At 40.5% G+C, this 12,178-nt stretch overlaps 1 protein-coding gene across 3 annotated transcripts in view; it reads left to right on the top strand.

Annotated features, from left to right (window-relative positions):
• The window catches only part of GREB1L (GREB1 like retinoic acid receptor coactivator), a 132,130-nt gene that overhangs the window by 54,556 nt on the left and 65,396 nt on the right, over nt 1-12,178 (top strand). For 2 of the 3 annotated variants that reach the window (XM_075532695.1, XM_075532694.1), the window contains exons 6-8: nt 6,176-6,292; nt 9,336-9,455; nt 10,763-10,900. In XM_075532695.1, coding sequence (XP_075388810.1) covers nt 6,176-6,292; nt 9,336-9,455; nt 10,763-10,900 — 375 coding nt within the window. Of the gene's footprint in view, nt 1-2,289; nt 2,419-6,175; nt 6,293-9,335; nt 9,456-10,762; nt 10,901-12,178 lie in introns of all 3 variants that reach the window. The other variant, XM_075532693.1, reaches the window with a different exon arrangement.

Below are 12,178 nucleotides of genomic sequence, written 5' to 3'. Positions count from 1 at the left end.
GCATGTCTTTTTTTGTTCTGTTTGTCTACTTTTGCATCATGACCACAGTGTTTAATTGGCTGAAGTTTTAATGACATGATTTATTCTATTACTATTCTATACTCATTTCTCTTTTCAGAGTGTTTGCAGTTATTCTTGTCTGTTTATTTTTCCGTATCAACATTACATCAGCTTGTCCAGTTGAAACAGCCTGGTTACTCTAACAGTACTCCTAATATAGCCTAAAGCTGTTGATATTTTTTTCTAAAATCACATTAAATTTATAAATTAACTTTGGCTTATTTACACCTTTTTAACACTGATTTTTCTTGCTCAGAAATATGAGCTATCTTTGCATCTTGTGGTGGTATAGTTTCATGATCTTCAGAAACATTGACAACATTTTCACCTTTAATGTGGAAATTTTCTTTTATTTTTAATTTATTATTTATTGGGAGTTAATGCATATATCATTCCGTAGTTCAGTCACATCAAGAAAACTTGTATAATTGCTACCACAATCAGGTTCAAAACATTCTTTTTCTTCCTGGACTCCTTGACATTGTCGCCCTGTTTACCCCCCACCAGCACTGGACCCTACCCTTCCCCTGGAACCCGTATTCCACTTGCTGTCTCTGTGGGTTCATCAATCCTGGGTTTCATGTACCGAAACACAGACAAACATATAACGCAACTTCAAGAGGGTGGCCTCCAATGACATGACACCTCTGAGATACACCTCAATGTGAACAAACAAAAATACAGAGCATGTTGTAAACCAGATTAGGTCCAGCATGCATCAGAGGGGGATCAACTGACAAAGTTTAAGTGTTCAAGTCTGATTTATGTCTTTGATCTTCTACACTCATCTCTCCAATGCACTCTGTTAAGTAACCACTTTCCTCCCATCCCTTGCTTGTGGACAGAGGGGGTTCACCGGAGACTAATTTCCTATGTAGTTCCCACATATGAACCTTGGACTCCCACTGTCATCCATAACCTTCCGCAAACCAGATTCGCACAATTTAGGCTCTGATCCGAGTCCCTTCTTCAATGATGTGGACATTTTAAATACACACACACCTATGCATACAGAGAATGATAATAATATGAGGAACCATCAGCATTGACCCACCACCCAGCTTTCGTAATTATCAACGTGTAGCCAATATTATCTTACCCTTCCTTTTGACCAATATTTTACCCAGAATGTCGACTGGCCTTGTAGTAGCAGAGCAAACTTTACCCAGAATGCCTGTCCCATTGTAAGACTCTCTATTAAGACCCTGAAAACATGAGTTATCTTTAGTTTCCTGAATATATGTACTTGCTGGACTTTACTCTTCCAGTAGACCTTAGAATCACTCCATGGTGGCAGGTGAGGTGCTCATAGAGGCACATGAGTCACACCAACTCTTCCACACCAGTAGGGGACCATTTCAGTCTTCTGAATTCTTGTGGGAAACACCAATTAGATGTCTCAGTTATGAGTTGAATAACTTTTGGGGGCTTTTTTTTTTCTCTCCTAATGTTGCATCATCAGGATCCTATTTAATTTCCAAGCTTTCAGAGAATTAGATCAATTCCTTTTGACACTTTGCTTTGTTAACTGACGTTCTACCAGCATGGAGTTTGCGACTTGGGGTCCCCACTGCTCAATCAGAAAAATTCATGTTGGAGTCTTCATCTCTCACACAGTCTCTCTGAGATGTGGCACATGACTCTGCTGGAATTAATTATTTTTTTAATCTAAATGGGAGTTTTCTTCTGGATATATATGTTATCCTATAGGTAAATTAATTTTAGTTTTTTTTTAATTAGAGTAACTTTTCCCTCAGAAAAATCCTTTTTCCTAGGTTCCAGTTAGTGACCTAGTTTACATGAAATCTTTTAAGTGGCATACTCATCTAGGAAGAGATAAAGTATATCTTATTAAAATATGACTTGGAGGTGAACTGTGGTCACAGTAGATGGAGCCTAATTATATTCTTGATATCAGGTCACCTGACTTTGACCAAGTGAAATGACTATTAACAATTTAAAAAATAATGACTATCTAATTGGATTGTTAAAGGAATTAATATACTTAAAGAATTTAAAGTAGCTCCCAGTGACTCATAAGAATTCATAGTAACTTCTTATAAGTTTGTCAGAAAAGCAAAAAAATAAAACCTGAACAAAGAAAAATCAACACAGGTCAAGGAAAACCCCTAAATTTTCCAGTCTACTTTCTCTCGAATCCCTCTTGAATCAGCTTCCTTTCTGCAAATATAATAGTTGCTAACTTTAACAACCTCTTTCATTTTAAAGATTCATCGATTCTCAGTCCAGCTAATTCTGTAATCAATTTCAGTGGCGCTCAGGACCTGACCCGGAATAAGAATGTTGTGAGACCACTGGCTTTGTCTTTGCAGGTTGTAGGGAAGACTTTTGCTGCCAGTGATGTTTTCCTCGCTTATATTTATTTGGCATATACATAGTCTATCAAGGACCTATTTGAAATTTAATTGACAAAAGGAAACAGAAACGGATTCTATCTGCCAGATGAAGAGAGAAGCAAGGCTAGGAAGAGCAGTGTCAATTGCACAAAGCCTTAAGGTCTCTGTATTCCAAGCAGAAAATGCAGGGAATGGCAATTGACACACAGAGGAGACAGAGCAGTTTGTTTACATGCCACACGATTTATTGAGTACCTGCTATGACTCGAACCTGGATATACCAAAATAAATAACACTGGTTCCCTGACTCCAAGTACTTGTGTTGTAGTGGGGAGACTGATTTTGTTTCACTCTAAGTGGATTCCACTACAAAGTTCCATAAACAGGATGGATTAAAAAAAAACCAAAAATTTACCCTCCCGTAGGCCTGAAGGACCATGTTCGCCCTGACTGTTCTAGAATAGGAATCCTTTTCTCGACTGGTGGTCCTAGGCATTCCTTGGCTTGCAGCAGCATAATTAATCTTTGTCTCTGCCTTCACATGGTTGTCATTCCTGTGTGTGTCTGTCCGTGTCTTTTTTCCTCTTTTTATAAGGATGCCAAAAATACTATATTAGGGTCTTTTTACTCTAGCATAACCTCATGTTGTTAACTACTTGCATCTACAAAGTCCTTGTCTTAGGCCGGGTTCTCCAGAGATGTCTAACCAGTGGGGCTTATATAGAGACAGAGTTTTGAATCAAAGAAATTGCTCTTGCATTTGTAGTGGCTGACAAGTCCTTGGTCCAGATGTCAGGCTATAGCGTCTCCTGAGCCTCATACTTGCAGGGACTGATAAACCCAAGATAAGTAGGTTAAATGGCAGGCTTCTGGCTGAGGAGCAAACGAACCCAAGGTTGGCAGCTAAGGTCAGATGCTACAAAGGATAATGACTAGATCATTATATAGTATAACAGGCAGCTGCCCCAATTCCAAAGAACCAGAGGTAAGAGATAAGCCAAATGCAGAAACCAAGCAGACCACATGACCAAGGAAACTCCCTTTAAATCTACTGGCTGCCCATAGCAGTTCTCATCATAGAGGTGATGGTGATTACATTATATTAGATTTCTTCATGGGGTTGAGTACCCCATAACTGCCAAACCACTGATAATCAAGACCCAGCTAATGACTTACCCACCTTAGACCCTATTTCTAAATAAATTCACATTTGTAAATACAGATTAAGATTTCAACACTTTTCTCTTTTAAATACCAATTATTTTTCCCCAACTTTTTTTTATTGTGAATGGAGCAAATCTCTACCCAGCAGATAATCCATTTTACTTTCAACACCCCTACATAGTTTTGCCTCCAGACAGGAAGTAAGCATATCTTTTTGAGAGGTATAATTAAATCCATCACGTACTTAAAACAAGATATTTTAGGGTATAGTGATAAGTACAGTATGCTAGGGAAGCACAGAGAGGGGGTTTTCAGTCCAACATTTCAAGCATATATGGGAATGAGTTCTTGGAGGAGCTTGCTTTGTGATGATGAGAGGTTATCAATGTACAAAAGAGTAGGGAAAAGGCATCTTAGATACAAGGAACAGCAGGAACAAAAGTCCAGAGGAAAGAAGCAGCATGATGTAGCCACATTGTTCCAGCACTTTAGACTCGTTAGACTACGGTGGGCAAGGGAAAGGTCATGGAAGACCATGTTAAGAAGTAAGGATGTTACGTGCTAACTGATGAAACAGGGGAGTGGTGTGGTCTGCTTTGAATTTGAGCTAGATAATTTTGCAGCAAGATGTAAGGAGAAGACAAGAAGCAGGAAAATTATTAGGAGGTAACTTCAAAAATCTAGATGAAAAATAATGTAGTCCTTAGCCACAACTCCGGTGGTAAGATTGAAGAGGAGGTGACAGATTGTATGAAACTACTCAGGAAGTAAAAGCAGGTCCTGACTGAGTCAATGTGAGCCAGAAGGAGAAGGCCTCTAAGTGTTTTCTGGGATGGTGGTGGTGTCATTACATGAGACGGCATAGAGGAGCAGGAACCCATTCCCCAGGAAGAGACTGTGAGTGTGGTTGGGACATGCTGAGTTGGAGATACCCAGGAGACATCTCAGTAGAGACAGTCAGCAGTCGTTTGGTTTATCCTGGAAGAAGTCAGCGCTGGTCGTTTAGATCATGGCACTAACGTGTCATTAAAATTGGGAAGGTAAACTTTATGACCCTGAGAGAGCTGTGGGGTGAGACAAGCTGTAAACTGAGGATAAAATCCTAGAAAAATTCAGTGTGTAAAGTGAAGAAATTAGGGCGGGGGAGGGAAAAAAGGAAAACAAGCTGACTCCAGGAGCCCAAGTGGAAGGTGAATTTTGAGAATGATGAGGACAACGAATGTATAAGGGTGCTCTACTCAATTGATGTATGTATGGATTGTGATAAGAGTTGTATGAGCCCCAATAAAATGATTTGTTAAAAATAAACAAATAAATAAAGTGAAGAAACTGTCAGAGAGCTAAGAGAAGAATGAGCAGTTCAGCGTTGTGATTTACTCAGCCTGCTATTGTTCTGACTCTAGTACTGATGCTTACAGTTTCTCCCTCCCGTTTTGAGCACAGACCTGAACAAGTTGAATCCACATTTTTATAGTATTTTGAAGATTAATGAAGTAATCTATTTTGTCAGTAATCATCTTGGCTTCTAAAACCATCAGATGAAAGGCTATTGAATAGCCCTCTATAGGCTCTTGTCCATAGAGGACAAGGATTCGGCTGACAACCCTTGAGCCTGCAGTCAGCCATCATAATATCCCATAAAGAGGAGACCAGCCACCGTGTGCCTCCTTATGGAAAAATACAGCTCTACTTATGAGCTATTCTCACCCTCCCCCTAAAAAGATTGAATCTGAATCTGCTCACTTCTATTCCTAACTACCAGTTTATAGGAAATATAGGGGACAAAGGATTATTAAGTGACACCATAGGAATCCTATAAGAAAAATACAGAAAATGGGAAAATTTGCCTAATCTTCAACAAATCAAGAAAGCAAAAAGGAAAGGAGAAACCCTCTGTCTTAAGAGAGGTTTGGCAAGACATCTCAACTAAATTCTATGTGTTTGTCTTTTTTGAGTATGGATTTGAACAAGCCAACTGGAAAAAGTTATTTCTGAGATAATTAGAGGAAATTTGAGTACTGAGGGAGATAGGTGATATTAAGTCCTTATTGTTAATTTCAAGCACATTAATTATACAGTTAAGGTTTTTCAAATACTCCTTTCCTTTCAGAAATACATACTGACATATATATGGATGCAATAGGGCAAACGGATGGGCTTCAGAATTATCCAGAGAATATATGTATGGGAGGAGGGAAAATAGCGGTGTAAATGAAATAAGTAGGCTATGTGTTTACAGATGTTGAAGGTGGGTGATGGGTGCCCTCTACTTCTGTGCATTTGAAAATTTCCATGATACAATTTTGAAGAAGAAGAAGAAATGTTTTCCTTTCCTTTCACCCTCAATTTTTAAATACGTCACTAAAAATGACATTTTAATTCTAAAAGATGTTTTGAGGTCTTAGAGAATTACTTCTAGGTGGCATTTAATTCTCACTGAAGATATGACTTTAATGATTGTATATGCTTTTGTCCAATTGCCCGAGTCCTGTCAATGATGCTTTTTGAGTCCTGAGTTCATCGTGTGGTAACAGCATCACAGAATAGTGTCCTAACCAGCCCCTCTGAATGGCTTCTCTGCTTGTGTACCACAGATGCTGCTAATGGAAACAGTAGTCATGCAGGGAAGAGCAGTGCATCCAGCTCCACCCCAGCCCGTCCAGTGACTTACTCTTTGTCACCAAGACCAGGCTATGTTTCAGGAGACCCAGGTAAAGAAAAAAAAACTCATCTTAGAATCTTAAAGTAATGCACTTTATTATGGTAGAAATCTTACAGGTTTGGGAACAATGATTATCGGATAGCAAATGTCCACTGCTTTTTTCTCTGCTTGTTTAACAGTGTTTTGAAATTTATGATTACAATAAAACAATGGTTTGAACAGTAATGATTAAACCTCTCAGTGATTCTTCATAGATGAACCTACCTGGAAAATATTGTTGAGATAAATAAACATAGTCTTGAAAACCCATGGAATTTGCTGACTTAAAAGTACAGGGTTCAACATTCTGCTCTGTTGTGCGACTTCCGGCAAATCTGGGCTTCCTTTCTCCATGTACAACATGAGTATAACAATCATAGTTGTATTATAACCTCACAGGATTGTTAACAGAATCAAAATGAAACAATCTGGGTAAAATCGTAAGTTGTAAAAGATTTATTAGGTACTATTACTAGCGTGACTTTTTCAAATACTTTTATTGGGGCCTCTTATATCTCTTATAACAATCTATACATTCCTCCAATGTGTCCAGCACATTTGCACATATGCCGCCATCATCATTTTCAAAGCATTGTCTTCCCACTTGAGCCCCTGATATCAGCACCCCGTTTTTCCCCTTATCTTCCCCCACCCTCCCTCACAAACCTTTAATAAGTTATGTATTATTTTTTCCATATCTCACATCATCCTCTGTCGCCCCTCACCAACTTTTCCATTATTCATCCCCCTGGGATGGGGATTATTGTTTGATCCTTGTGATCAGTTCCTCCTTTCTCCCCGCACCTTCCCCTAATCCTCCTGGGAGCTCTACTCTTCTCGTTGACCCTGAGGGGTTTGTCTATCCTGGCTTCCCTGTGTTGTGGGCTCTTATTTGTAGCAGTGTGCATGTTCTGGTCTAATCCAATTTGTAAGGTAGAATTGAAGTCACGATAGTGTGGTGAAGGAAGCACCATAGAACTAGAGAAAAGTTGTGTGTTTCATTGGTGCTATATTTCACCCTGACTGGCTCATCTCTTCCTGCGACCTCTAGGTGAGAGATATCCAATTGTCTACAGAAGGCCACTGGGTCTCTACTCCATCCCCCCATGCTCCCCATTCACCGTGGGTTTGGTTTTATTCTGGGTCTTAGATGCCTGATACCTGATCCCATTGACACCTCATGATCACACAGGCTGGTGTGCTTCTTCCATGTGGACTTTGTTGCTTCTTAGCTAGCTGGCCATTTGTTTATCTTAAAGCCTTTAAGACCCCAGACCTATATCTTTTGATAACCGGGCACCATCAGCTTTCTTCACCACTCTTGCCCATGCACCCATTTTGTCTTCGTGTGTTGGGGAGATGAGCATCACAGAATGCTGGATTGTTAGAACAAGGTGTTTTTGTGTTAAGGGAGTACTTGAGTTGAGACCCATTATCCATCTGCTATCTTAATTCTTAACATATAGGTATGAGTACATAGTTCTATTCCCCTCTCATTATGTATATATTTACATATGTACATGCCTGTGTTTAGGCCTCTATAAATGTCCCTTGCCTCCTGCTTCTTTCCTCTATTTCCTTTTTACTTCCCTCTTGTCCCACCATCATGTTCAGCCTTCATTCTGGTTTAGTAATTCCTTGCTGCTACATTGCCCTTGATTAAGCCCCACTAGGCATCCTTCACCCTTCTCTCCATTGATTTTAATTCACTTGTTGTTCCCCTGTCCTTGGGTTGATCTCCCTCCCCCCACCTCCCTTTCTCCCTCATCCCCCAGGACACACTGCTCCCATTCTTTTCATCTCCGAATTATTTATCCTGCTTATCTTACCTAGATAAACATGCAGATACATTAATAAGTGCAAAAAACAGGCAAAGCCAAATAAAACAACAAAGGAAGTCCAAACCAACAACAGCAAAAAACAACAAAAAAGAAAGCCACTGAAAAAGCCTATAAATAGTTCAATGTCTGTTTGTTGGCCTTATGAGGGTTTTCCAGTTGAATCTGATGGGGTGCCCACTCTGTCTCCAAAATCTATGTTTGGTATTCCCTGGGGAGTTCATCACTCTACTCCCCCTGCTGCTCTGCTGCATGCCCTTAGTGCCTCGCCCCAGCGTGATGGGGCCAGCCTGTGCACTGTTCCCGCACTGAGTCTCCAGTACTGTCCCCCGCAGTGCCATGGTTCAGTGAGGGACACCATGCCCCATGATGGTGCCAGCCCTATGGTCCTCCCCATGCGTTATCTGCTCCGAGCAGGAACATCATCCTTGGGGCTTGGTGGGCCAGGATATCCTCTCCTCCCACTCCATCCCTTTAGTGTGACCTTTTTTAACTTTGTTTTACCTCTAGAAGAATGACTTAGACTTTCTGAATATAGTAAGCCCCCAGGTTACAATGTTGGGCAATGCTCATTTGCCCTTCAATGCTATTTAAATACGCTTTTGCTAAGAAACTGAATTTAAAAATTCTTTATCACGCTCACCTTCACTTGCTGCACCTGCAGCTCTTAAATCATTGACGGCTTGGAGCTTTTTTGGGGGGGGGGCACTAAACCAAACCCACTGCCATCTAGTGGATTCCAACTCACAGCCACCCTATAAAGCAGAGTAAGATTTCCAGGTCTATAAATCTTCATGGGAGCAAACAGCGTCATCTGTCTCTTTGGGAGTGGCTAGTGCATTTGAACTGTTGAACTTGCAGCAGCCCAATATGTAACCAGGACTTCATTTTGCTCCAAAGTAAGACTAAATAAGAACCTTATGCACCTGTTCCAACTTTCCTGAAAATTCAGCTTAAAGATGCACCTGAGAACAGATCTTGTTCACAACTCAGGGACTGCCTGTGTACTGAAATGGAAGGTTGTACACAGCGGCTGCATCCGTGAGCCCAGGCATGAGAACCACGGTGAGGATGGCCAGGACGGTGCAGCGTCCATTCTGCGGTGCAGAGGGTCGCCTTGGTTTGGAGCCGACTCGGTGGCACCTGCCAACAACAACATGTGAAGTTTATGTTACTCTTTCACAATGCTGAGAGCATCATTCTTTGTGTCTTCAGCTCCTACGTTCATTTCTGGGCCACCAAAGAAACGACACCGGGGATGGTATCCTGGGTCACCTGTCCCCCAGCCTGGGTTCGTTGTACCTGTTCCTGCAGTTCGACCTCTTGCAAGAACAGGTAGGATTTTAGCAAATAACTGGTTGGATATTTTTTTTCTTAATTAGTAGAGATAATTTCTACGCTTGTTGCTTCCCTGGACCCTTGAAGACAAAATTTTCTTAACTTAAACATTATGTCTAATCTTATGTGAAAATATTAGTAGTAGGTAATATGTTGTTCCCCTCACACCTTCCTTCTCTAAAACCACATGTGATCTTAATTAACTTAGCCTAGTTTTCTCCTATGATATGAATAAGTCCTTCTTTGCGTACATGATGCTACCAGCCCACTATCATAGAACACTCAGAGACTTGTTTGCTGGCAGCGCTGTTAGATTTTCCCTTCTGATCTGGTTCCTATGTGACTGAGACATATTGTTTCTGGCCAGGGTGATTGTGACTAGACACCTGAAAAAAAACAAGGTTCTCCTTGATAATTTCCAAACTATCAACATAGGGCACCTATGGTGAAAGGGTAAAATCCTTGTCAACCTTGTAAGAAATTGTAAATATGCCCATTTTAAAACATAAATTGGGTTCTTCAAAAAACTAAGTTCTAAAAGACTACCCACAGATCTTAGGTACATAAAGAATGGTGGCAGTATGTTACATTGGTTGCTTTCGGTCAGGTGTCCTCAAAATTTTAAACAGGGGGGCCAGTTCACTGTCCCTCAGACCTGTTGGAGGGCTGGACTATAGTTTAAAAAAAAAAACTATGAACAAGTTCCTATGCACACTGCACATGACTTATTTTGAAGTAAAAAACAAAAGAGACAAAAACACCCGGCGGGCCGGATAAATGTCCTCGGTGGGCCGCATGTGGCCCACGGGCCATAGTTTGAGGACGCCTGCTATAGGTAGTACTGACGAGGGTGATGAGTTTATCCTTCACCACCGTTTTGTACCTCTCAAATTTTCTACAGTGAACACATATACCTTTGATAATCTAGGAGGAAAGGATAAAATTTTTTTAAACTCCAAAGATTATATGTGGAAAAAATAACTGGAAAGATCCAGAGAATTACTTAAAATATAAAATCACAGTTATCTCCAGATGGTGAGATCATGGTTATGATTTTTCTTTGTTTCGTTTTTGTCTTCCTCTTAGTTTTCTTACTTCTCGTGTTGTATAATAAACATAAATTCCTTTAGTGGGTTGTTGTATAATAAAGATAAATTCCTTTAGTGGGGGGAAATGTAAACTGTACCCCACAAAACTTCTGAATCTAATATATAGTAAAAAGCAATTAAAACTGTGTTGTGTTCCATTGGGCTTCATTTAGCTTTTTCTTATGGGCCTTCTTGTCAAACTACTTTTTTTTCCAGAGCCCCTTTTATCTGCCCCAGGTCCACAGACCCCATTAACTGGAATTTTACAGCCTCGCCCCATTCCTGCAGGGGAAACTGTAATCGTTCCTGAAAATCTGCTGAGTAACTCAGGAGTTAGACCAGTTATTCTGATAGGTAAGGCAAAGAAATTCCAACTTGCCTGTGTCAGTTTGAATCTTGGCGTGTATCTGCATTTCATTGTTTGTGTCATGTATGTATTCATGACTGTATTTGTTTATCCTTCTTTTTTGATGCCTGTGACTTTTATTGGGCATCAATTTAATTTTGTGTTAAACATGTGACCAGAAGTTGGGCACAAAGCAAAATCCATTTGTCCTCAAGGAGTGCTACGTTCAGCAGGGAAGTCTGACAAGTAAATATCAATTGTCACACATAGGTGAGGTATTAGAGGTTTGTACCCAAGAACTGTAAGCACACAGAGGAGAGAGGGCTTGCCTCTGCCCATCAGAGGGGCCAAACCAGAGTAAAGAAGCAAGCTAAGCCACCTGTTAGCAGCACACAGGCAAACCTGAAGACCCCAGAGTTGCAAATCTGAGCCAAGCAGAGCATCTGTGAATCTGTGTCTTTAAGGAGTCCTTCAGCTGTGTTTTCCACGAACGTGTGGAAATGTAGTGGTACCAAGATTCAAATACTAAGTTACCACCTTGCGTACCCATTTTAAGAGTGCCCTCAGCCTTGGGATTAACCTGAACCAGGAGACTGCCTGCTTTACCCACAGGGCAAAACAGATAGGGTGTTTGAACACCAGCAGGTCTCAGGGTGTGTCTGAAGTGAGATGTTATCTGCTTCTTGTAGTTGGCCTAATGATAAGACTAGTTCTGCTCCAAGCCCTGTCCTTTATCTGGCTGCCCTATCTACTAATCCTGCATCTGTCCCTCTTAAAGAATCCTATTTGTTTAAATCCTATATGGTTTAGGGAGTTCTTATAAAGCGTTCACACACTGTAACTAAGCCTGGGAGAGAAATGTAGAACAAGGGGATCCCATGGCTTCTGCTTCTTAAGGGTCCTCACAAAAAGCTGGCAGTGTGATTGAGATGTATGTTTACCATATTTTCATCCTTTATCTGCCCCAAGATCATTTGGGGCTGTTTATTCACTTATAGGGGGAACATACAGAAATATCTAAAATACGCAGGAGTAGTAGGAACTATCTAGCACCTTGAAGTGGTATTGTTAGTTATCAGTGAATTTAGTTTACATTTTCCTTTTAAGAAAACATCAGGAAGACAGAGACTTGGTCTACAGAGAAATATCTTAGCTGAAGAAAATCCGAATCTGGAAATTAGGGGGGGCTATATTTTATAATTACAGTTTTATAAAAGATACAGAGTTGCTTTGTAAACTCTCATCAGTTCCCCAAGGCAGAGATATAATATCTATTATAATATACA

Source organism: Tenrec ecaudatus, chromosome 15 (assembly GCF_050624435.1).
Source record: "Tenrec ecaudatus isolate mTenEca1 chromosome 15, mTenEca1.hap1, whole genome shotgun sequence".
Classification (NCBI taxonomy): domain Eukaryota; kingdom Metazoa; phylum Chordata; class Mammalia; order Afrosoricida; family Tenrecidae; genus Tenrec; species Tenrec ecaudatus.
Note: the sequence above shows the minus strand (reverse complement) of the source record. Positions and strands in the feature narration are given on the sequence as shown.